Source organism: Ictalurus furcatus, chromosome 27 (assembly GCF_023375685.1).
Source record: "Ictalurus furcatus strain D&B chromosome 27, Billie_1.0, whole genome shotgun sequence".
In the NCBI taxonomy this organism is placed as follows: Eukaryota; Metazoa; Chordata; class Actinopteri; order Siluriformes; family Ictaluridae; genus Ictalurus; species Ictalurus furcatus.
This window is the reverse complement of record NC_071281.1, coordinates 5323863-5347862: the sequence shown is the minus strand read 5'-3', so window position 1 is coordinate 5347862 and position 24000 is coordinate 5323863. Positions and strand designations below refer to the sequence as shown.

Genomic DNA, 24000 nt, shown 5'->3' with positions numbered 1-24000 from the left:
CAAAAGTTACCTGCACAATTAGAGCGGATTCAAATGGACCCTGCGCATGGGGAGGGGTGCTGGTGGAGTGGGGAACATGGGAGTGGGATGCAAAACACACACAACAAAGAATACAATACACAACTTCACACAACAGTTAAACCTGGTCTTCAACTGTAAAGGGGCCTGGCTTTCAATCTGATATTTACAGTCCAAGATCACGTTTAAGCTTGATTCAGAGAGAATAATAAGTACGCATAGAGGCACTAAACACACACATATTACACATTATAAACAACAACACACTGATACACACTTAGAGTAACACATTACAGACACAAAAGCATGAAGGACACAGAGCCAAAAGTCTTTTCACAGGCAGATGCTTTTTTTCAGAAATAGTGTCATATCCATAACTCTTGAAATGACTTCTGATAAAATTATAATTCCACGGTAACCTTGAGCAAGAGAACATGCTTCCGGATTATGAATCAATTAATGAATATTTCTTAAAAGAGCTCCAAAGTTTGTCTAAACTCTTTAGAAAAGAGAAACATGACATAAAGCTATAATGTTTATGCAAAGTTTGCGGTAGGGTTTAAACTTTTATAAGTGCAGATAGGGCCATTATAATAAAATCCTTAATAACTAAACTTAACTAGTATAGAATTTATAAAGTGTTTGACATGCAAAATTTAAAACATAGACCTGTGGAGGGATACACCTTTTTGCACTGCAGCTGTATGTAATGCCATATTTCAAGATGTTTGACTGGAGTGAAAAGACGTCTATAGAGAATTCATTCATCTATAGTAAACCACCCACTGATAACAGACAAGGAATGAAAGACAGAGAGATAAAGAGAGAGAGAGAGAGTGTCATGGCCAGCAGGCCCGCCAGTAGGCAGTAACTCTCCAGATGAGCATTACAACGGTCATGACTAAGCCAAAAGAGTGCACAGAGTGGATAAGGGTTACAAACATGAACGGCATCTGCACCTCTCCACAGCCACTGCTGAACTGATGAACATTCAGGAAACAAGAACCTATGTCTCAAAACACCAGTGATGTCTCCTCCTAGAGCCTCCTTAATCCCAGGGCCCTTAATCCTCCTTAATCACAGGCCATGTTCCTCTCCCAGAGCCTCTCACAGACCATGTTCCTCTCCCAGAGCCCTCATAGACCATGTTCCTCTCCCAGTGCCCTCACAGACCATGTTCCTCTCCCAGTGCCCTCACAGACCATGTTCCTCTCCCAGAGCCCTCACAGACCATGTTCCTCTCCCAGAGCCCCTCACAGACCATGCTCCTCTCCCAGTGCCCTCACAGACCATGTTCCTCTCCCAGAGCCCCTCACAGACCATGCTCCTCTCCCAGTGCCCTCACAGACCATGTTCCTCTCCCAGAGCCCTCACAGACCATGTTCCTCTCCCAGAGCCCTCACAGACCATGCTCCTCTCCCAGAGCCCTCACAGACCATGTTCCTCTCCCAGAGCCCTCACAGACCATGTTCCTCTCCCAGTGCCCTCACAGACCATGCTCCTCTCCCAGAGCCCTCACAGACCATGTTCCTCTCCCAGAGCCCTCACAGACCATGTTCCTCTCCCAGTGCCCTCACAGACCATGTTCCTCTCCCAGAGCCCTCGCAGACCATGTTCCTCTTCCATTGATTTAGACAGACTGTTTAACACGCTGAAAAACTGTCCTGGTGTGAAGACTCTTAAATGTAAAGACTCTTGGTTTTGCTTCCTCCTTTGTGATGTTTCTCCAATCTGTAGTTCTCTCAATTTATCTTATGTCTTATTTGAGTCCTCTCCGTGTCTGCCTGCCGCTGTGCTCACCTGCCTTATGGCCAGAGGTTAATAGAAGTTTGAAAAAAGGCTAAGGGGAGGGAATTTGTCTGATCAGTGGATGAAGAGCAGTGATTGGTTGGCTGAGAGAAGCTCCTCTGATGAGTTTTGATCTGATTGGTCGATAATGTACAAACCTACTATAACTTACACTTGTGTGGCGTGACCAGCAGGTCCAGCTGTTTCTGGGACAGATTCGGCCAAATTGCTATCATCTCCTTTCGCAACTCTGCGTCCATCTGGTGTTTATCAGCTCCACCTACATACGCACACACGCGCACACACGCACGCACGCACGCACACACACACACGTATAGATAAAGGTAAAGGCGAACAGATATAAAAAGTGATCTATGTGAATGTTTCGTACCTTTAGCGATCTTGATATCAAGTGCAGTACGAATTAATGCCATCAGTGTGGAGTTGAAATGTACCGTGTTGTCATCGGCAACAGGCAAATCCATACGCAACAGTCTCTGTGGAGCCAATCAGGGAGGTTTAGTGTTTGTGGTGTGGCATTTAAACCTCAATTAAATAAGTTCAGAAAAGGGTGGAGGGAGCTCCTCTGCTAAAATAGCAAAACATATTTTTATACACTGCCTAAAAAAAGCTAAAGGTATTTTTATATTTCAAAGGTCAGAAATGTTTCTTCTGTAAATTGTAACCGATTGATAGTGATGGACTCCACAGAGAAACAGAAATGATAGAGAAATCTGTGAGAGTGTGACCACCCAAAAGATGCAGATTTTCATTTTGGGTAACATGTGAATGATTATTTTAGCATGCATGTTCTTAAAACAGCGGTGTCTTAGGGACCAAGGCCGCGAGCATGAATACATTTTAGCCTAATATGCTTTACAGATTGACTGTAAAGTGTGTGACCATCTGCTCACCTCTCGTACATGACAAATAACTGAGCCATGCTGTGGTTCCTGATGTTCCTCCACGCTGTGTTCTCATCGAAACCAATGGCAAGGAGAGACCAACATGTCCCCACGAATGTAGCCTAACTGTTGCTAACAACGTTAGCATGCTTTTCTAGGAGATATTACTCTTTCTTGCACTCGGTCAATGAGGACACACTCTACTGGACTTATGGCATCAGGTGGGAGAAACATAAACAGATCTTAAACTCGGTCTATGTTCTGCATGAAGGTTTGAATTTGGAGCTCTCACAGATCATACAATGTTGAATCATTGTAATAAAACTCAGCCCCTGCTGCTGCTCAGAGCTCCCCCTACCATTCAGAGGTGTTCATTACAACCTCAACATTTAAACTGAACGAATGAAACAGGGTCGAAGAACAAAGATTTCTAGGCCTCAGTTTTCATTCGTTGAATTTACCTTTAAATACGAGCGTCGGCCGTTCATTACAAACCATGACGCAGCGTTAGTGAGTGTGTGAAAGAGTGTGTGTGTGTGTTCTTCAAGGTCTTTCTCATTCATGATCATTCCAGCGCAAGCTGTGGCTCTAACACTCGCCATGCAGTGATTCATGCAGCGACCGACCCCCAGTGGCCCCATGACCCCTTCTGACTCCTGTGTGACCCTGAACATGCAGCATGCTCATGCATCCGACAATCCACCCCTACAGCATTACCCCCGCCCCAGCCCGGCCTTACCCCGCAACCACGCCCCTCAGCCCCGCCCCACAGCACAAGCAGCCACGCACAGAGAGGACCATTTATCACTTCATCTTTTGTTCTCGTTGGCTGATCGCAGGGTTTTATTTATCGTGCCTCTGTTTTATTCAGTCACTGATTATTTGTTCAAACTCGTTTATATTCCTTTATTATTTCCAGATTTTTCTGATCTCTCGATGCAGGACAGGTGCATTTTGTCTAAAGTTGGTTCGGAGTGTTGCTCCCTACAGGGTGAGCTTGTTAGAGCGGGAGAAGGAGTGTGTTAGAGTTGTTAGTGCACTCCAGACTGGAAGGCCATGAGATGGCTCACAGATAAAAAATAATAATGATAAAATAAATTAAAAAAAAACAATGAAAGAGCAAACAGGGGTTTGTGCTGAACATATAATGGAGGGAATGAACAGAATAGAGTGAGAGAGGAACGAGGAGAAAAAAGTTGAAGAGAAGATGAAGATGTGAAACAGAACCACAAGGATCTACCATCACACACCCGTAACCTGGGGAACGGACAACAAACACATTTCAACAAAGATTTATTTAAACAAAAACTCAGACTCGGAAACAACCAGCATGAAACTGAGAGAAACTGAGAGGCAGAGAGAGGCAGAGAGAGGTAGAGAGAGAGAGAGAGAGTATAAGAAAAAGAGAAAGAGAGAGAGAGACAGAGAGAGAAAGAGAGAGAGCGAGAGAAGGAGCAAGTCAAAAGACGTGGTTTCAGCACAGATAGGCAGAAAGGGGTGGGTGTACAGCAATAATGGGTGGGGCTTATGGAGGGGAACTGCATTGACAATCAGACAAATAAATAAATAAATAAATAAAATTGTTATTAATAAAGCGGGAAAAACACAAAAACGTGACCAAGAACTGCAGCTGATCTCATTTAACTCATCTACACACACTGAACGGTGTGTGTGTATGTGTGTGTGTGTGTGCATGTGTGTGTGTGTGAGAGAGAGAAAGAGAGAGAGAGAGAGAAAGAGCTGGCTAACACTTCCACAGAACACACCAGCACTAAGAGCTCTAACCTTGTACGCCACACGAGCAGGGCAGCGTTTCCCGAGGCCCAGTGGTGGGCACATGTGGCGCAGCATCACATACAAATCACTGAAACTGATCCTGCCACTGCACACACATGCACGCGCACGCACACACACACACACACACACACACACACACACACACACACACACACACATGCACACGCACCCAACGCAAAATCAACAAAAAGCACAACACAACAAAATAGAAATATATCGAACAGAATGGGGCAGGACAGCATGGGCCACAACCAAAAAAAAGAAAAAAAACACACAGGTTATTGGTTTGGTCATGGGATGGAAAATATATGCGTGTTCTGAGTTGGTTTGGTGTGTGTGTGTGGGTTTAAATTCCTAATAAAAATCAGAGGGAGTGTTCTATGAGATGGGAGAGTGTTCACATAGAACTGCAGCGCCACTTCAAACAGGCAGGAGAAGCAGCGATGCATGAACTCGGTGTTAATTGTAAATAATCACGTCAATGCAGTTTCAGTCGTCACCCCTCGAGGAAAAACAAGAACAATGCACGCAAGGCTTCGATCCGCAGCAAGCAGAAACACACAACAACATGGCTGTGGTCTTTATCTTTTTCATCCGCTTGGTCGTGTTGCAGTGCGTTTCACATGCGTCTTCATTGCTCATGATCATTCCAGCACAAGCTACAGCTCCGACAGTGACCCCGTGACCCCTCTGTGACCCTGATCTCTGACTCCTGCAGACGTGGCGAGGTCACAAGAGTCATGGGGTCGCTGCAGGAGCCGCTGCGTTATGGTGACTCGTCTGCATTGTCCTGCACATTCTCGTTTCAGAATCAGAATGCAGCGAAATGGTGAAAAGAGAAAGAAACTGTGAGGGAAAGAGAAAAGAAATGAAATAAAAAGAAAAGCAATGTTCATTCCAGTCTCCATGGCGAGCAGTGCTGAGATTTTGGTTTGGACGTCCGAACCTTGCAGGCGACCCTATGAGGACATTTCTTTCCTAATCCGAGTGGGGGGTCGATAACTCGCAATAAACTGTACATATCCTTATAATGAATACGTCCACTGCAAGAAAAACACACGCAGGTTAGAGAGAGAGAGAGAGAGAGAGAGAGAGAGAATCAAAGATACAGAGGAAGAGAGTGACTCAGACAGAGAAGGAGAAAAACAAAGAGAGCAAGAGGGGGAAAAAAGAACAAAAGCACACACACAAACTCTTAGTTTATTGTGAGATTTGTGTGTGTGAGTGTGGATGTGTGTGAGTATATGTGAGAGAGAGTGTCTGTGTGTGTGTGGGAGTGTGAGAGTGTGTGTGTGTGTGAGAGAGATAGAGAGAGTGTGAGTATGAGTGTGTGTGAGAGAGTATGTGTGTGTGTGAGAGTGAGTGTGAGAGAGAGAGAGAGTGTGTGTGTGTGTGTGAGAGAGAGCGTGTATGTGTGTGTGAGAGAGAGCGTGTGTGTGTGAGAGAGAGAGTGTGTGTGAGAGAGTGTGTGTGTGTGAGAGAGAGAGTGAGAGAGAGAGTGTGTGTGTGAGTGTGTGTGTGTTTTCTCCTTTATAACACAATCGAGCCGTTCTTGCTCCTCTCCTGATTCAGTAGTTCAGTGTTGAGGTGTTTCCATGGAGAAGATTCAGTGCCAGACAGAAAAACACCAGGAGCAGAACATCTGGACCTTCACTGCACTGCTGTTGTGTTGATCAGCAGGAAGCTGCTTTCTAACAATCTAAACTGCGCTGCGTTTCACTTTTATGCCTTTGTTCAAGAACGTGTTTGATCATCCTAAATATTAATGCTGTCCTTTTCCCTCTTCTTCACTTAAGCGTAAGTCTACGCGAGCTGCCCTCCAAGCACACAGTTATTTACCATGCACAGTTCATCACAGGCTGCCTCCCAGCCTCCTCATGCATGTCCGAGTCAAGTTTATTCAACACATTTCCTCAACTTTCTTTCACCCAAACTGGAGTTCAGCCCAAGCGGAGTCACCGAGCGGAGTCAGGGGTATAATCAGACAGTCTGGTGTCTTTAATCAGCCTTTTCAGATCATTGCGCTTGTTTTCATTTGTCGTAAGAAAAGCCTTGAGAAAGAGGACTACCAGTGGACATGTCATCTCTATTGGGCATCATGGCCATCTAAGACATCTTCACAGCCCTTTGACGTTCAGTTTCTGCACTGAAGCACTTTTTACTGCAGAAAGAGAATCTTTCTCTGATACAGCATGGATCAGAGAAAGAGAGAAAGACCTATAGCATCAGTTAACAGGAGGTGTTACTGCCCATGTACACAAAAGTCCCTTAAAATTGTATTGAAGTTCACATTTTATTTCCCTGGTGTGATCGCTTTTCTATCTGGCATGGAATCTTCTTTGAGGTTTAAATGAGATTTAAACCAGGTCATAGAAAGTGTTTATAAATGCATTAACACTGATCTGATGAAGTGTAAAAGCAGTGTGTCTGTGGTACAGCAGGAGTCAGGCCTCAACATCACAACAGAAAATAACGCTTTATCAGTGTGTCAATCGGGAGCTTGCTGAGAAATAAAATGTGCTGGTCTTCTCTGGACTCCAGGAACCCTACTGTATCTGGTCTGGACCTAGATGGAGACACCTCACACACATACCTAACCTTCTGCTCCTCATTTTCACAAATCTACATTAGATCTTCATGTTACTTTATAAAGCGTAATGTTTATTCAAGCTACAACCTCATCAATATCTAAAGGGGATAAAGTTGTAAAACAGCATTTCAGCCCAACATCTGGAGATGATCATGTAGTAATGCTACATGGACAAACTAATGTACCCTTATACTTACAATCTTTGGTTAAGAAAGTTCCCTTGGACATGAAAGGGTGTTTTGTAATTGTAAACAGTGATCTAGTGATCCATGGATAACCTGGAGAGCCAGTTTCATCAAACCACCAACTGTTTCCTTCTGATTTATTCAGAGAAGTTAGAGATAGAGGAATAGAAGTTCAGAAACCTTAACTGCTTCGCTTAACATATTCATTTCAAAAATGTTTGAGCAAAAAAGAACAAAGACAAGACGTTCTTGTCAGCAAAGTCAACAGAGAAATGGACTACAGGAAACGTTGCTCGCATTTACAAACCATAGAATTCGAGAACAGTAAAATGACTGAAGTACAGTGAAGCACTCTCTTTACCAGATTTAATATCATTCAGGAGAGTGCAGAAAATATCAGATCAACTCCTGAGCTGGGCATTTATATTTACATTTATATTTACATTCATACTTATATTCATACTTATATTTACATATACATTTACATTTACACTGACATTTATATTTATACTTACTTTTATATTTATTCTTACGTTTATATTTATTCTTACTTTTATATTTATTCTTTGGTTACACTACCACAAATTCATGTCCCTGTTGGTTTATTGATGCTGTTAACTCTCTCTTAGCAATCCTGGTTAATTTGATTAGATTAATGCAGTAAAAGCCCTTCAGATGATTATCACTGTACTGTGTATTATTGTTTCTGAGTATTATTGTTTATGTGTATTATAAGTTATGTCTATTATCTCATGTCTGTTCAGCCTTTATGGAGAAACTGGGGATAACTTTGAGGAAAAATTCCTTCTATCCCTCCGTTACTCATTTATCAACTCTGATGCCGTCCGTTCCTGTAAAGTGTTGTTTAAGGAATTACTTCTCTGTTGTGAAACTTGAGGACTACTCCAGTTTTATGACCACAACCCACACACACACACACACACACACACACACACACACACACACACACACATACTCTAAGAGCATCTACAGGCATTGTTTAACACTGAAAAACAGACACTGTCCTTCAGAGATGCTGGAGAGAGAGAGAGATGATGGTCATTTCAGCAATGACTTCAGTTCACCTGCATACAGCATCACATGGAGCAATTTAACGTGCCAAAATACAGGAAGTGTATTTTGCATGGGTGTGTATGCAGTGTGTAATGCAGTGAGTATGCAGTAGGAGGAGGGCAAAACTGAAGCCATGCAGACCTGAACCTCCACCAGGGAACATCATATTATTATTATTATGATAAATTCTGACATCACCATGTACTCAGTGTCCTTCACATCTGTCACTCTGACATGTATACAGTGCCTCTGTGTGCCTCCGTTCCTCCATCAGAAGTTTCAACTTTTCTACTCTGATACTTTTTCTCTCTGCCTATCTGCTCTTTATTACTCTCATCACAGCTGTTAAATCCAGCTGTGTTCATTCTTTCACTACAGTATGTTTGTAGTATGGGTGTATAGTGTATCACAAAACATAGGGGTGTGTGTGCATCCTGTTCACAAATCAGCTTCACTGGCATGAAAATCCTGAGGAAATCCAATAAAAGGTACAGAGTTTTGTTTATTTTTTACTCTGAGGTGCTGGATGTGTAAAAGTGTTGGAGTGTGTTGGTCTCACCATGCTGCTGGGTCATATTCCGCCCAGATTCTGACGTATTCATCCAGATGGTGAGGGCCAAGAATTGATGAGTCACGAGTCAAATATTCAAAATTATCCATGATTACCGCGACAAACAGGTTCAGCATCTATAACATATACAACACACACGCATTAATACCACACACACACACACATAAACAACACAAACAAGAGAGCATGAGGGCCAAGTCTAAATTACATATAAAGAAGCAAAGTGAGTGCACTTAATGAGCTACAGAATACTGAGGAGTGTTTAAACAGAAGGACAAACATAGGTGGAGTTCCTGGACTGGTGCGAGACCTTTACTACCTGATCCAAGAGAGAAAAGTAGTTTAGAAATACTGAAGCAGGGGTCTCGTGGAGCACAGTATGCCACTGAGTCAATGCCTTTAAATGCTACTGGAATCAGGAGGCTCTGACACATGAGGTCTGGCATAGAGAGCTGGGAAAGATTGGTGTGTAACTTCTAACCAGGTAATCTCCTACATGCATTTATTAGAAGCTCAACTCATCCTGATTCCAAGCTATGAAGCTAGCCTTGGAGAATGCTCCTCACTGGGTGGAGAGAGTAACCATTTAAAGCTGTAAAATATCACTTACAGGAGCCAAAGCAGACCCAGCAGGCTATATCTGCTCTCTTTACCCGTTTCTATTTCATCCTCAACTTTTAACCAGGCTCCAAGGATGTGCCCACTGTCTGAGAGGAATAAATGAATGAACAGAAAGATAGAGAGGTGGTTACAAAAAAAAACGAAACAATCACCAGGAATGAACAGAGGAAGATGAAGGAGACGAAGTACGCGTAGGCGACATTGCTTCCACACTCGTCCGTCTGGTTTCCGGAAGCAGGGTCACATGGCATCCCACCCAAACATGACAACATAATCTCATGCCACGCCTCGCCTGTAGCACTCCTAAAACACACACACACACACACACACACAGACTCACAGTCTGTGGGAATTTCATTTAATCATCTTTTCATTTTCCTTACCTTTTTCCTGGTAAAGGTCATGGCAACTGGTGGAGAAGGTCAGCCCAGAGCTTTTCTGTCCCTGGTAACAGGTTCCAGCCCCTCCTATAGGATCCCCAGATGTTCCTAAGCTGACTGTGTGATAGAATCTCTCCAGTGGGTCTGCCCTGGTGTCTCCATCTAGTGGGACATGTCTAATGCACCACTAGCGGGAGTCTTTGTAAAAACACCTCAACTGACTCTTCTCAATTTGGAGTCTACTCTGTGGCTGTCATGGATTGTCTAGCTCCTCACCCATCACTCATGAACAACATCTCACTCAGTATCCATCCCCCTCTCATTTCTTGCAGCATAGCACATAGTCTCAGAACTGAACTTAATTGCTTCCCATACTACTAGTGTCCACCAATGCATCCTAGTGGTACCAACCTGAGAGGCAATGACAACCATTCAGACACAGCTTCCTGCAGCTGCCTAGAGTATTAAGGACTTGATATACAGCCCATTCAGGCTCAATGTCCTATCTTCTGGTCCACAAAGCTGAGCTAAAATCAGCTCTTTCTAAAGCTACTGCCAGATGCTCCCAAGCAACCCAGAAGACACTCCTGGGTGTCCTTTGGGAGGAATCCAACTCATCACCAAGTGGTGACAGCTCTATTCCTCTCTTCACCCAAATGTCCAAAACATAAGCCCTCAAGTCTGACGATACAATCATAAAATCAATCATTGACCTTTGGCCTTTGTTTGTTATTGACAATCCATGGCTTGCACAGAAATAATGTTCCAACAAATATATGTATGGGGTTGTGTAGGAGCGCACTTCGTCTGACCCCTCCCATCAGAACTGTTCACCAAGGGAAACCCTACTGAGGGCCTTAAGCTCTCTGAGACAAAGCCCTTAGGATCACCCAAGTAAACAAATCCATAAATGCAGAGAAAAATAGAGATCAATAGATGCTGTGAAAGAGAGATGAACTAAATAAACAGAGGGATGGAGAGAAAAAAAACTAGACCAAGATAAAGATAATAGGAAGAAAGGGATGAGTGTACCTGAACAGCAGCATTAGTGCCATGAAGAAAGTTCTGAAGTTGTTGTGTTCATTTATGGCACTTTCTCCTTCTTCATCTAATGCTAAATTACCAAAGAGCTACACCCACACAAAACACACACATACACACACACACACACACACATACATGCACTGTTTATATTTCATACATGCACTGTTTATATCACTGATAATATTAAACAGTGTTTTGTGCGTGTGTGTCAGAGAGAGAGAGAGAGAGAGAGAGAGAGAGGGAGAGAGAGTAAGAGAGAGGGACACAGAGCGAGACAGAGAGAGAGAGAGAGACAGAGCAAGAGAGAGAGAGAGAGACAGAGAGCAAGAGAGAGAGAGACAGAGTGAAGGAGAGAGACAGAGTGAAAGAGAGAGAAAGATAGAGTGAGACAGAGCGAGAGAGAGAGAGGTAAAGACAGAATGAGAGAGAGAGAGACAGAGCGAGAGAGAGAATGTCTCACCTGCATGCCAATGATGGCATAAATGAAGAAGAGGATGGCAATAAGCAGGCAGACATACGGCAGAGCCTGAACACAGAGACAGAGATTATAAACACACACACACACTGACTACAGTTGGTCTGCTGATTTATTTTTCAGTCAGTATCCATATAAGCTCGTCTTTGTATAACCTGAACTCAGCTATACTGCTCAGATAGCATGAACATTGAGGATATTCAGCATCTTCAGCATTGTCTAATCATCAATGACTCAACTGAGCAAATATCATCCGTTTCTTTCCCATCCTTTTCACCCCACCATTACCGTTCATTCCTTGTCACAGGTTTCCCCCCCAATCTGGTCACCTGCCAATTCCCTCCCAGCAGCCAGGTCTCACCTATCATGCAACAGCTAACACTATCACTGTACATTGATGTTTGACCCTCAGCTTCAGCATTACCTCCTAAAACATCCTAAAGTAATGTCTGATGCATAGTGACATTGATTTTCTTTAACTATGAAGTTTCAGTAAAATTAGCCTAAACCGCCTGTCTAAGGCATACCCAGAGTGAAATTAAAGGTGTTCTTGAACCATTTGGAGTACATGCACAGTTTTGGTCTCTTTTGAAAGGGGGAACTCTGAAGTTTCAGTCAGAATCACTGTACGTGATGATGCTACTGGTATTGAGTAATAGAAGTTTGAACAGAATAGAAGTTTTTTTCCGCCTGATTTTTTTTTTTGCATACAGATGCCTACAGCTGGGAATGATGAGCTGGAAAACACAACTGGACCACAGCATGAAACCTTTCCTAGTCCAAGTTCAAATTTGATAACAATACCAAATAAAATTTCTAATTTACACGTTTTTCTAAGGGTATGTCCATGCGTTTTTTGTTTTGGTTTTTTTTTTTTTTTTTACCGAAACCTTTTGGAGACTCCAAAGGGCCCTTGGTAACCATGTAAACATAACATAGGATAAAAAGGCTGCTACACTTGATTATTTTTAATATAATTATCATATCACATATCCAGCAATCTACAAAATGTATATTTATATATATTTTCATAATTGAAGCCTTTGTGCACTTTTACGCGCTCTTGTGCCATTGGTTACAGAGTTTTACGCAGGGACTTTTAAACTGAATTGTTGAAACACACCCATGAAGCAAGATATCATTCTTTTCAGAAGTTCAGTGTCTACACGATCTACATGTCATCTCCATAGCCGGCATTACTCAGCTCATGCAATTCACATAGGAACGGGAGAAGTAGCTTCTCTTCAGCACAGACTCTTAACGGATTTTGAAGCCTATAGACAGGACATGGAAGCTCCTATTGGTTCAAATGAGGTGTCATTCGATAGGTCACAACCCAGTGGCCATTTTGAGGTCTGCTGATTAGGTGTGTTCAGTTGTGTGCTGAGGAGATAAGGAGAACAACGTCGTCTTCTGAGATCATTTGGAACGATGCAGCAGCAGTTTTTACATAATATTTTCACATAATTGGACCTTGTAACAAGTGCCAGTGTAACAAGACTGGTTTTGTCAGGATGTTGTGGATCAGTGGACTACTATGAGGCTTCAAGTGTGAGTTGCCTCCATTTGTTGTTTCTTTGTTTGTGTATTGGTGGTCTGACAGAGACAATGATTGTAGCAGCTGTTGCAAATGTATCTTTAAACGGTTTATATCAATCAAATCACAAGATTCTTAGCTTTCCAACTGTATATTGCATGAGTACATACATACTATGTACAGCTGTGTAAATGGCAAAATTCTTCTAATAACATTGCAAAAAGTGTGATAACATTCACAGCGAAGATGACATCAGCGTCTGTTAAAGGATGTTCTTGTTTAGTATTCTGATACACTTAGTACCAAACTCAATCTGACATAAAAACACACATGTCACCCATGTTAGGAAACGAGAGCAAAGCAAACAGAGTGCTATAGTTGTTTGCACCCCTGGGTGAGGCGACACCCACTAAATGAAAAGGGAGGGAACTTTTTGACCCTGGTCTGAATGGTTAAAGGAGTTGTACAGGCACTCTTTCTCCTGCCACAGTTTGTCCTACACTGAGGAGCTTCACCGCAGATACGTCTGCTACCCTTCTGTCTGTATGTCCTGTATTTGTGTGTGTGTGTGTGTGTGTGTATACCTTGAAGGACTGGACAAAGGTCCAGAGGAGGATTCGAATTGTCTCTCCCTGTCGCAACAACTTAATGAGACGAGCAGCACGAAACAGACGAAGGAACCTCACATTGATGATGTTATTCTGTAGAGAAAGAGATGCAAAAAAATTCATAGTGAGAGAGACAGAGAGACAGACAGTGAGACAGAAAGAGAGTGTGAGACAGAGCGTGAGAGTGAGACAGAAAGAGATAGTGAGACAAAGAGAGACAGAAAGAGAGAGTGAGGATGAGACAGAGAGAGACAGACAGAAAGAGAGAGTGAGAGACAGAGTGAGACAGAGAAACAGTGTGAGAGAGTGAGACAGAGAGAGGCAGAAAGAGAGAGTGAGACAGAGAGTGAGACAGAGAGAGAGAGAGTGAGACATAGTGAGAGAGTGAGACAGAAAGAGAGATTAATATTAACATCATAACAAATGAAAAGATTAAAACTAAAATGACCAGAATATGAAAAACAGAAACCAAAGGTGTCATCATCCAATCATGTTAAAGCACAGAGGACCAAATGCACTGATCAGTGGGACACACACACACACAGGTTGTGGGACTGTGCCGCTCAACAGCTCAGCGTTCACGTGTATAAAGTGTAATATAGAACACAGGGACATGCAGTTACTGAGCAGCACTGTCCTTCTTAGAGACATTTCACTCACACCCCCTTCAGACAGGACAAAAAACTACAGCAGAGGCAGACAGAGAGAGTCAGACAGAGAGAGGCAGACAGAGAGACAGACAGTGAGACAGAAAGAGGCAGACAGAGAAACAGTCAGAGAGATATAGAGAGGCAGACAGAGAGACAGACAGACAGCCATCATGCAACTTTTTCTAAAGTGCATGGCATTCAGGCAGTGACATGATGACGCCTGTGCCTGTGACATCATTTCCTGTCACTCCAGACTCCAGAGGTCATCATACAGGAAGCACATGCTCAGGAACAGGAAGTAGGGGGAGGGTAATGGATGCATTAAGAGAAAATTACAAACCAACCGGATTCTAATGGAGAGATGGGGGAGTGTTTAACAGTGAGAAGAACACCGATTGGTTTGGTATGATCACACGGTGATGACATCATGGAGGGGCGGGGCAGACGGTCACAGTGCATTTATAGTTTGCGTGTTTCAGATTGGATGGTTTTATCGGAGACACGCCCACAGAGCGGGAGATTAAAGAAAGCATGTAAAGAGAACAGGAAGAAGAGTCATTACATCACACAGATAACTCATCACTGATTGGCTCTTCCAGTGGACTGAACCAACTACACACACATTCACACACACACGCTCGCTCACTCACACACACACAAACACACACACTCTCACTCACACACACTCAGACACTCACACTCACTCTCGCTCACACACACACACTCTCACTCACACACACACACTCAGACACTCACACTCACACACACTCTCAATCACACACACTCTCAATCACACACACACACACTCACATACATACACACACTCACATACATACACACACTCACAGTCACACACACTTACTCACAATCACACACACTTACTCACAATCACACTCACACACACTCACACACACACACACATACATACACACACACACACACACACATACATACACACACACTCACACTTAAGCAAACGTACACACACACACTCACCAACAGCTCAGTCACTAAGATGTCTGTGATGCTGCCTAATATGGACACGAAGTCGAAAATGTTCCATGCATCTCGGAAATAATTCTGCAGGGAGCCGAGAAAAGCAGAGATCAATACAGAAGCCACGCCCACCATTGCCACCATGGTAACAGTCAGACAGGAAATACATTTCAGGATTGCTTTATAAACCTCTCAGGTCTTAAAGTGATACGTTCAGTCTGTCGATCGAGGGAGAGGGGGAGAGAGAGAGAGAGTGTGTGTGTGTAAGTGTGTGTAAGTGTGTGAGTGAGTGTGAGAGTCTCACCCGAACCCCGAAGGCAATCATTTTCAGGATGCACTCCATGAAGAAGAGGATGGTGAAAACGATGTTCAGGTTTTTCAAAACTTTCTCATACATATCTGAAGCTCCATGATACTGAACACACACACACACACACACACACACACACACACGCACACACACACGCACAAAAGAGAGAGATGTTAATACTAGTTATCGGTTATGCTTATGTTAACTTGCTCTTTGCTAAACTCGCTGGTGATAGACTGAGAATGTGTGTGAGTGTGTGTGTGTGTGTGTGTGTACCTTCATCATGAGGACGATGGTGTTGAGGGCAATCAGGCTCATGATGCTGTACTCAAACGGCGGTGACACCACAAACTGCCACATTCGGTACTGGAAACTCAGCTTGTTCTCTGGCATGTGACGTGTTAGCGGCTTCGCATTAATCGCAAAGTCAATACACGCTCTCTGGAACGTGCACACACACACACACACACACACACACACACACACACACACACAGTGCATGCAATAACAGTATCTATAAACACTCTTTGTCTCTCTGTCACACTCACAGGTATATACAGTATCTCGCAAAAGTGAGTATTTGCTGAAGACCATCAGACCACAGGACATGGTTCCAGTAATCCATGTCCTTATTCTGCTTGTCTTCAGCAAACTGTTTGCGGGCTTTCTTGTGCATCATCTTTAGAAGAGGCTTCCTTCTGGGACGACAGTCATGCAGACCAATTTGATTCAGTGTGCGGCGTATGGTCTGAGCACTGACAGGCTGACCCTCCACCTCTTCAACCTCTGCAGCAATGCTGGCAGCACTCATACGTCCATTTCCCCAAGACAACCTCTGGATATGACGCTGAGCACGTGCACTCAACTTCTTTGGTGGACCATGGCGAGGCCTGTTCTGAGGGGAACCTGTCCTGTTAAACCGCTGTATGGTCTTGGCCACCGTGCTGCAGCTCAGTGTCAGGGTCTTGGCAATCTTCTTATAGCCTAGGCCATCTTTATGTAGAGCAACAATTCTTTTTTTCAGATCCTCAGAGAGTTCTTTGCCGTGAGGTGACATGTTGAACTTCCAGTGACCAGTATGAGGGAGTGTGAGAACGATGACACCAGATTTAACACACCTGCTCCCCATTCACACCTGAGACCTTGTAACACTAACAAGTCACATGACACCGGGGAGGGAAAATGGCTAATTGGGAACAATTTGGACATTTTCACTTAGGGGTGTACTCACTTTGGTTGCCAGCGGTTTAGACATTAATGGCTGTGTGTTGAGTTATTTTGAGGGGACAGCAAATTTACACTGTTACACAAGCTGTACACTCACTACTTTACATTGTAGCAAAGTGTCATTTCTTCATTTCTAATGCACATCACTTATAACCCCCCCCCCTCACCCCACACACACACACACACACACACACACACCTCATTCTTCTCCAGGCTGTAGTCCTCCATCATCTTGTCCCCTTGCTCCTGAAAGGTGATGATGATGAGAGCGACGAAGATGTTCACAAAAAAGAACGGAAACACAACAAAGTAGACGACGTAGAATATGGACATCTCCATCCTGTAACCTGGACTGGGACCCTGATTCTCAAAGGTGGAGTCCACAGAGTGCTTCAGCACCCTACAGCAGGGAGAAAGAGACAGAGAGAGAGAGACGGGGAGAGACAGGGAGAGAGAGAGACGGGGAGAGATGGGGAGAGAGCGAGAGAGCGAGAGAGAGAGAGAGAGACAGAGAGAGAGACGGAGAGACAGGGAGGGAGAGAGAGTGAGAGACAGGGAGAGAGAGAGAGGGAGAGAGAGAGAGACGGGAGAGACAGGGAGAGTGAGAGAGAGAGACGAGGAGAGACAGGGAGAGAGAGAGATGGGGAGAGACAGGGTAAGAGAGAGAGAGACAGGGAGAGACAGGGAGAGAGAGAGAGAGATGGGGGAGAGAAAGGGAGAGAGAGAGAGATGGGGGAGAGACAGAGAGGGAGAGACAGGGGGAGAGAGACAGACAGAGTTTATCGTTCATTCAAATTGTTTTTATCAGTAACTGAGTCACAGTGAGAACAGAGCATGCTGGGTAAGTAATCTATTCCAGGAATTAATACAATGTAATTATGATCCCTGTGTGTGAGAGAGAGAGAGTGAGTGTGTGTGTGAGAGAGAGAGAGAGAGAGAGAGAGAGAGAGAGAGAGAGAGAGTGGGTGTGTGTGTGTGTGTGTGTGTGTGTGTGTGTACTCACTCTGGCCAGCCCTCTCCCGTGGACACAGTGAAGAGTGTGAGCAGGGCCCACAGCACGTTGTCATAGTGAAAGTCGTACTTCTTCCACTCTCGCTTCTGAGCTTTTACCTCATTCTCACGTTCATACACCAGATACTCACCCCTAACACACACACACACACACACACACACACACACACATTTTACAGGAGACAGATTTTATGGATGAGACCACAGGTCTTATCTAAGTGTTAGATGATGAGGACACACAGCCAGGTTCTCCTGCACTCCTGTGCTGTTTGCAGTGTGAGAAGTTCTCAAAGTCTCCATAGGTTCTTTTTGTGTGTTGTGAATTGTGTGTGATGTTTGTTTTGTCTTTCAGCCATCATTTGTAAAGTCAGCTGTAGGTGTTTCGAGGTGTCGGATCTTACCGGCAGTCTCGCTCAAATTCTTTGGACTCGTCTGTGCAGCAGAAAAATCTCCCTTTAAACAGCTGCACAGCCACAACAGCAAAGATGAACATGAACAGCATGTAGACGATGAGGATGTTCAGAACGTTCTTCAGAGAATTCACCACACAATCAAACACAGCCTGCAGAGAGAGAGAGAGAGAGAGAGAGAGAGAGAGACAGAGAGAGAGATACAGGGGTATTACAAAGTAATCTTACAGCGAGACAAATAGTAAACTAATAGTTAAGTTAACCCGTATCTCAGGTGTGTAAAATTAACCCGTATCTCAGGTGTGTAAGATTAACCCATATCTCAGGTGTGTATGTTCCCTTTCAAAGGGAACTCAACGTTGCGTTTAGCATAACAGCACGGGAGTGCCCTTGTGCGCGCGACCGATATCTGAAACTTGTGTAAAATCATGCCTCTATTTATAGGCCTGCCATGATCAGGTGACGTGGCAATTAAGCGTGTCGCGTGATATAAATATGGCACATGTGAACCGTGCCTTTTATCTTCAGCGAGACTGCATGTGGGTTGTTTGTGTAAAGAAACAAAAGACGTTTCATTTCCTCTCTATCTTTTCTCAAAATCTCAGAACTTTTCTATCCCTTTAAAAAAAAAGAGAAGAAAAAAAAGAATGAGCGAGAGAGAAAAATATGAGTGAGAGAATTCAGGAAGTGTGTTTCGGCTTGCTCCCATTTCATCATGGGGAGTAGTACACACTTTCTGTGTGAAGTGTCTAGGATAGAGCATTCGATGTAATTGTAATGCATTGTAACGCCTACATCAGGCAGCTCGACTCGCGACTCGCTCTCTTCTCGGAAGCCGGAGCGAGTTGGGTTTCAGAGCCTCGCGGATCTGGGCCGGCCGCTGCCAAGGCAGCTAGTCAGCTCAGGTGCGGGGGATCTTTTATGGATCCGGAAGAGGAGCCGGAGATGAGCACTGCTCTATCTTTTGCTCTGTCTTCCGGATCCGGCTCTCCGCTGGATTTTGGAGTTCGCGTCGCGACTCCTCCTTCCGCTATGGAAAGCCAAAAAAGGAGAAAAAAAAACCACACACACACAAAAATAATAATAATAATTACTCTCTGACTCCGAGGAGCCAGAATGGTGTACTAAAAACTGAGAGCAGCATATGAAGAGCTGCTTGAAGTGATTACTAAGGCTGGATGAGCTTTTTTCTCCCCAGTGAAAGTAAATCCCCCACACTGCAGAAAACTCCCCTGTCTTCCAGAAATGAAAGACAAAATATCAGGCTTCTGGGGGAAAACCATGCATAAGCTGTATTTATAACCCAACGATGTTGGATTATTCAGCCATTGTGGGGAATGACCGGCATGGCTATTTAGCTATGCTGAAGGTGGAGGAGGCGCTTGCGAGCTACCTCTCTCCATCGACAGCAGGTAATTTACGGGGCCGGTTTTGCCATCCAAGCCACCATGTAAGGCCACCATGGCATTGGTGGGCAAGGCCTATGCAGTAGTGGTCTTGCTTGTGGGTCACTGCAGACAATGACAGTGTTGCAGGCCTACCAAGCAGACCTGCTGAGTGAGCTCGACATATGGCGGCATTCAGCCAGTTCCTTCCCTGTTGTGTCGAGTTGTGTTCACGAGTGGAGCCCAGGCCAGCACTAGTGCAAGGGAGACACAGAAGGCGAGTATGGCAGCCCGCCAAACCCCGCGGACAGCCAGGGGAACTGGGCGGCCACAGTCGCGGCCTGCTACTAGGCCTGATCTGAGAATGGTCATAAAGGCCAAGCAGACAAAGAAGACCGGTCCTGAGGGGCCGTGGAGGGACGTATCAGGGGACATGAGGTTGTTAGGGCAGGTAGCCCCCAGTGCTACTGCAGGGGCTCCCCTAGCCAAGGCTGTCCCAAGTTTTCAGTGTTCTCTGGTCAGTGAGCTGTCACAGGGCATCGAAAATCTGATGCTATCCCTCCAATAGATTGTGGAATAGTTAACGTCACGAAAAGACCGTCTGGCAGCGTGGAAACTACTGCCAAATGTGTCACCATGGGTTCTGTCTACCGTAGAAAAGGGTTACCGGGTCCAGTTTAGAGCTTGACCCCCCCCGGTTCAGAGGTGTGCTCACCACAGTAGTCAGCACAGACCAGAACCTGACGTTAGCACAGGAAGTAAGATCCCTCTTGGACAAAGGGTCCATAGAACATGTACCCCATTCCTTTAGAGAGGGAGGTTTTTACAGCCGTTATTTCCTGGTCCACAAAAAATAGAGGAGTATGCGGCCAATTTTAGATCTGCGTCATCTGGACTGTACTCTTCGGACATACAGATTCAAGATGCTGACGCCCAAACTTATCGGTCCACAGATTCAGTTTGTGGACTGGTTTGTGACGATAGATCTAAAAGGTGCATATTTCCACATAGAAATATCGCTAGCTTTATCCCCTCGCACCTTCACAAGTTGCATGGATGTCATTCTGGGTCCATTGTGACTCCAGGGCATCCGTGTACTAAACTACCTGGACGACTGGTTATTTCTAGCATGATCCAGGGAACTGGCGGTTCAACATTGAGATATTGTTCTCTTCCACATGAAGAGTTTGGGGCTCAGGTTGAACCTCAGAAAAGTATGCTTTCTCCAATGCAGTGGACAACTTTTCTAGGAGTTATAAGAATTCTACTACGATGAGGGTGTTTCTATCCCCAACATGCGTAGGGTCAATCCTATCAACATTGAGCAAGATAAAGCTGGATCTTGGCATCCCCTCCAGTCTCTATGGGAGACTATTTGAGCTTATGGGCAGCCAACGTCATAACATTGGGCCTATTGCAGGAGACCGTTTCAGTGGTGGCTGAGAAGTTGGGGGTTTCGTCTGAAACCTCTGAGTGTAATCAGTATCCCACGGCGATGCCTACGTGCTCTGAGAATTTGAGTGTCCCCGGTTTCTAGCCTTGGGTCACACTCTAGGGGTGTCTCCTTAGTACAAGGTGGTAATGACAGACACCTCCCTCATGGGCTGGAGCGCGGTCTTAGACAGCTGTCCAGCTCACGGTCTCTGGAGTGGCCCTCATCTGGAGTGACATATAAATTGCCTAGAAATGTGGGCCATATTTCTAGCACTGAAATTCCTTCTTCCTCAATTGACAGGTCCCCATGTGTTTACAAACAACACAGCCGTGGTCTCATATATTGACCACCAATATAGGGAGGATTATGTCCGCGCAACCTGTTAAGGCAGGCGCAACTAATTCTTCTCTGGGCAGAGGGAAAGTTTTGGCAGTGAGTGCAATGTACATTCTGGGCAACTGGAATGTGGGGGCAGACATCCTGTTGAGGCAGGGGCTGTGGCCCAGGGATTGGTGGCTCCATCCACAGGTGCTGGAGTCCATATGGCGGAGGTTTGGCCAAGCGGGACTGCATGTGTTCGCCTCAGAGGAGAGAACACACTGCAGTTTGCCCTCACTCCTCCCACACAATTAGGGCTGGACGCCATGGTGCACGTGTGGCCTAGTTCACATCTGTACGCTTTCCCCCAATCGCTCTGCTCCCACAAGTTCTAGCGAGAGTTCACCAAGACAGTCTATGTCTGCTGCTAGTAGCACCTTACTGACCAGCTCAAATATGGCTCTCAGAGATAATATCCCTGCTAGATGGCACTCCTTTGGAGATTCCCATCCGCAGGGATCCACTGTAGACCCAGTGAACTGCGCAACAGCTACAGTCCTAGAGTTCTTACAAGGACGTTTCTCAGCGGGGTGGGCTCCTTCTACAATCAAGGTTTACGTGGCCACCATTTCGGCCAGCCACGCCGCTGTTGATGGAGCCTCTGTGGGGCAACATCCTCTAACTTCAAGGTTCATGTGTGGCGTCAGGTGGCTGAGGCCCATCTGCAGGCCACGCATACCTTCCTGGGACCTTTCTGTGGTCCTGGAAGGTCTGTCAGGGGCCCCATTTGAGCCCTTAGAGTCAGCCTCTGAGAAGCTTCTAAAGGTATCTCTTCTGCTGGCCCTGACATCTCTCAATGGAGTAGGAGATCTACAAGCTCTCTCTGTTGCCCCTTCCTGCCTTGACTTTGCCCCTGGATTAGCCAAGGCCTTCTGTATCCTAGGCCGGATTATATTCCTAAAGTGCCTACATCAGCTGCCTACCCTGTGGTGTTGCAGACTTTCTGCCCTCCTCTGTTCCTCACACCGGAACAAGAGAGGATGCACCTGCTGTGTCCAGTAAGGGCTCTCTATACTTACGTCCACCGCTTTGGCCAGTGGTGTAAGTCGGAGCAGTTGCTGGTCTGCTTTGGTGGCGACAGTAGAGATGATGCTGTGTAAAAACAGCACATCTCTAATTGGATAGTGGAAGCAATCTTTATTGCTTATGAGGCATGCGGTCTCGCTACGCCTCTGGACATAAGGGCTCATTCCACTAGGGCGGTCGCCTCCTCGAAGGCTTTGTCCAAAGAGGTATCCTTACAGGATGTGTGTGCTGCTGCAGGGTGGTCTACACCACACACATTCATTCGTCATTACAGCCTGGATATTCATTCCACCCCGGACTTGAGTGTCTTGCAGTGACCCTCGGGCTTGGGTCTTTTTGAACAGGCTATACCCTCGGTATAACGGAGTGGGTATTCTCATTCCCATACTGTTATGCTAAACGCAACGTTGAGTTCCCTTTGAAAGGGAACATCTGGGTTACGCATGTAACCCTGTACCCTGAGAAGGGAACGAGACGTTGCGAAGCTTTGTCATACCAGGGCAGGCCTGTGAATTGCGTCTTCGCTTCAGATAATAAAGGTTGATGGCGCGGTTAACAGGTGCCATATTTATATCATGCGATGCGCTTAATTGCCACGTTACCTGATCATGGCATCCCTATAAATAGAGGCATGATTTTACACAAGCTTCAGATACTGGTCGCACGCGCAAGGGCACTCCCATACTGTTATGCTAAATGCAACATCTCGTTCCCTTCTCATGGAACAGGGTTAGATGCGTAACCCAGACGTTTTTGCTGTAATGTAGGTGTAAAAGTTTTACCTTCAGTTTAGGGAGACGTTTGATGGTCTTGAGAGGTCGCAGGACACGTAACACTCTCAGAGATTTAATGATGCTGATGTCTTTGCCTTTACTGCTTCCCCTACAGGATGGAGGATGCATCACACATGCGCGCACACACACACACACACACACACACACACACACACACTATAGTAAATACAGACACACTCACTGACTCTGCTCTATCACTGTACATTATTATCATCATCATGTTTCACAGCTTATGCACAGTTTTAAGAAAATATTAATAGAAATAATAAAATGAATGAAAGTCATTCATTGGCTGATGTGTGCATTCCGTTAGCATAGTGCCGTTAGTTCATCATGAACAGGCATTTCCTGCTGCAATGCCCAGCCAACCCTCATTTCATTTCTCTTTCTTTTAGTCACTGTGCGAGTGTTGGGGATGAGGGGTCTGTGTTAATGATGTCTGTGGGGTGGGGGTGGGGTGGGGGGTGTTCAGGTAAAACTGTATTTTGTTCCCAGAAGAACTCAGAACAGCTCAAACCAGGAGACAAAGAGGAGCGAGACATTCCTGTATGACAAAACACAAGTCACGTGTCGAGTTTGTCGCTTCAGCAGCTATGGATTCCTGCAGGAAAATGGAATATACTGCAATACATCACCAGTCTGTTACTATATACACCACACCGAGTTCCCATTTCATCACTCTGTAGGTGTAGAATTACTCACTGTACTCCATCTGTTACTGTGCACAAAGTATTGGCACCCCACTGTCCTGTCTATCAGCGGAAAAAGTGCCCACCGAGCAGATC

General features: G+C 45.0%; 1 protein-coding gene across 8 annotated transcripts in view; it reads right to left on the bottom strand.

Annotated features, from left to right (window-relative positions):
- The window catches only part of LOC128602643 (voltage-dependent P/Q-type calcium channel subunit alpha-1A-like), a 50233-nt gene that overhangs the window by 6159 nt on the left and 20074 nt on the right, over positions 1–24000 (bottom strand). For all 8 annotated transcript variants that reach the window (XM_053616541.1, XM_053616548.1, XM_053616544.1 and 5 more), the window contains 15 exons: positions 23204–23303; positions 18189–18349; positions 17780–17920; positions 16975–17176; positions 15826–15990; positions 15544–15654; positions 15240–15323; positions 13570–13686; positions 11434–11499; positions 10962–11059; positions 9702–9852; positions 8917–9044; positions 5455–5551; positions 2198–2303; positions 1979–2086 (listed from right to left, as the gene is read on the bottom strand). In XM_053616541.1, coding sequence (XP_053472516.1) covers positions 1979–2086; positions 2198–2303; positions 5455–5551; positions 8917–9044; positions 9702–9852; positions 10962–11059; positions 11434–11499; positions 13570–13686; positions 15240–15323; positions 15544–15654; positions 15826–15990; positions 16975–17176; positions 17780–17920; positions 18189–18349; positions 23204–23303 — 1835 coding nt within the window. The remainder of the gene's footprint in view (positions 1–1978; positions 2087–2197; positions 2304–5454; positions 5552–8916; positions 9045–9701; positions 9853–10961; positions 11060–11433; positions 11500–13569; positions 13687–15239; positions 15324–15543; positions 15655–15825; positions 15991–16974; positions 17177–17779; positions 17921–18188; positions 18350–23203; positions 23304–24000) is intronic.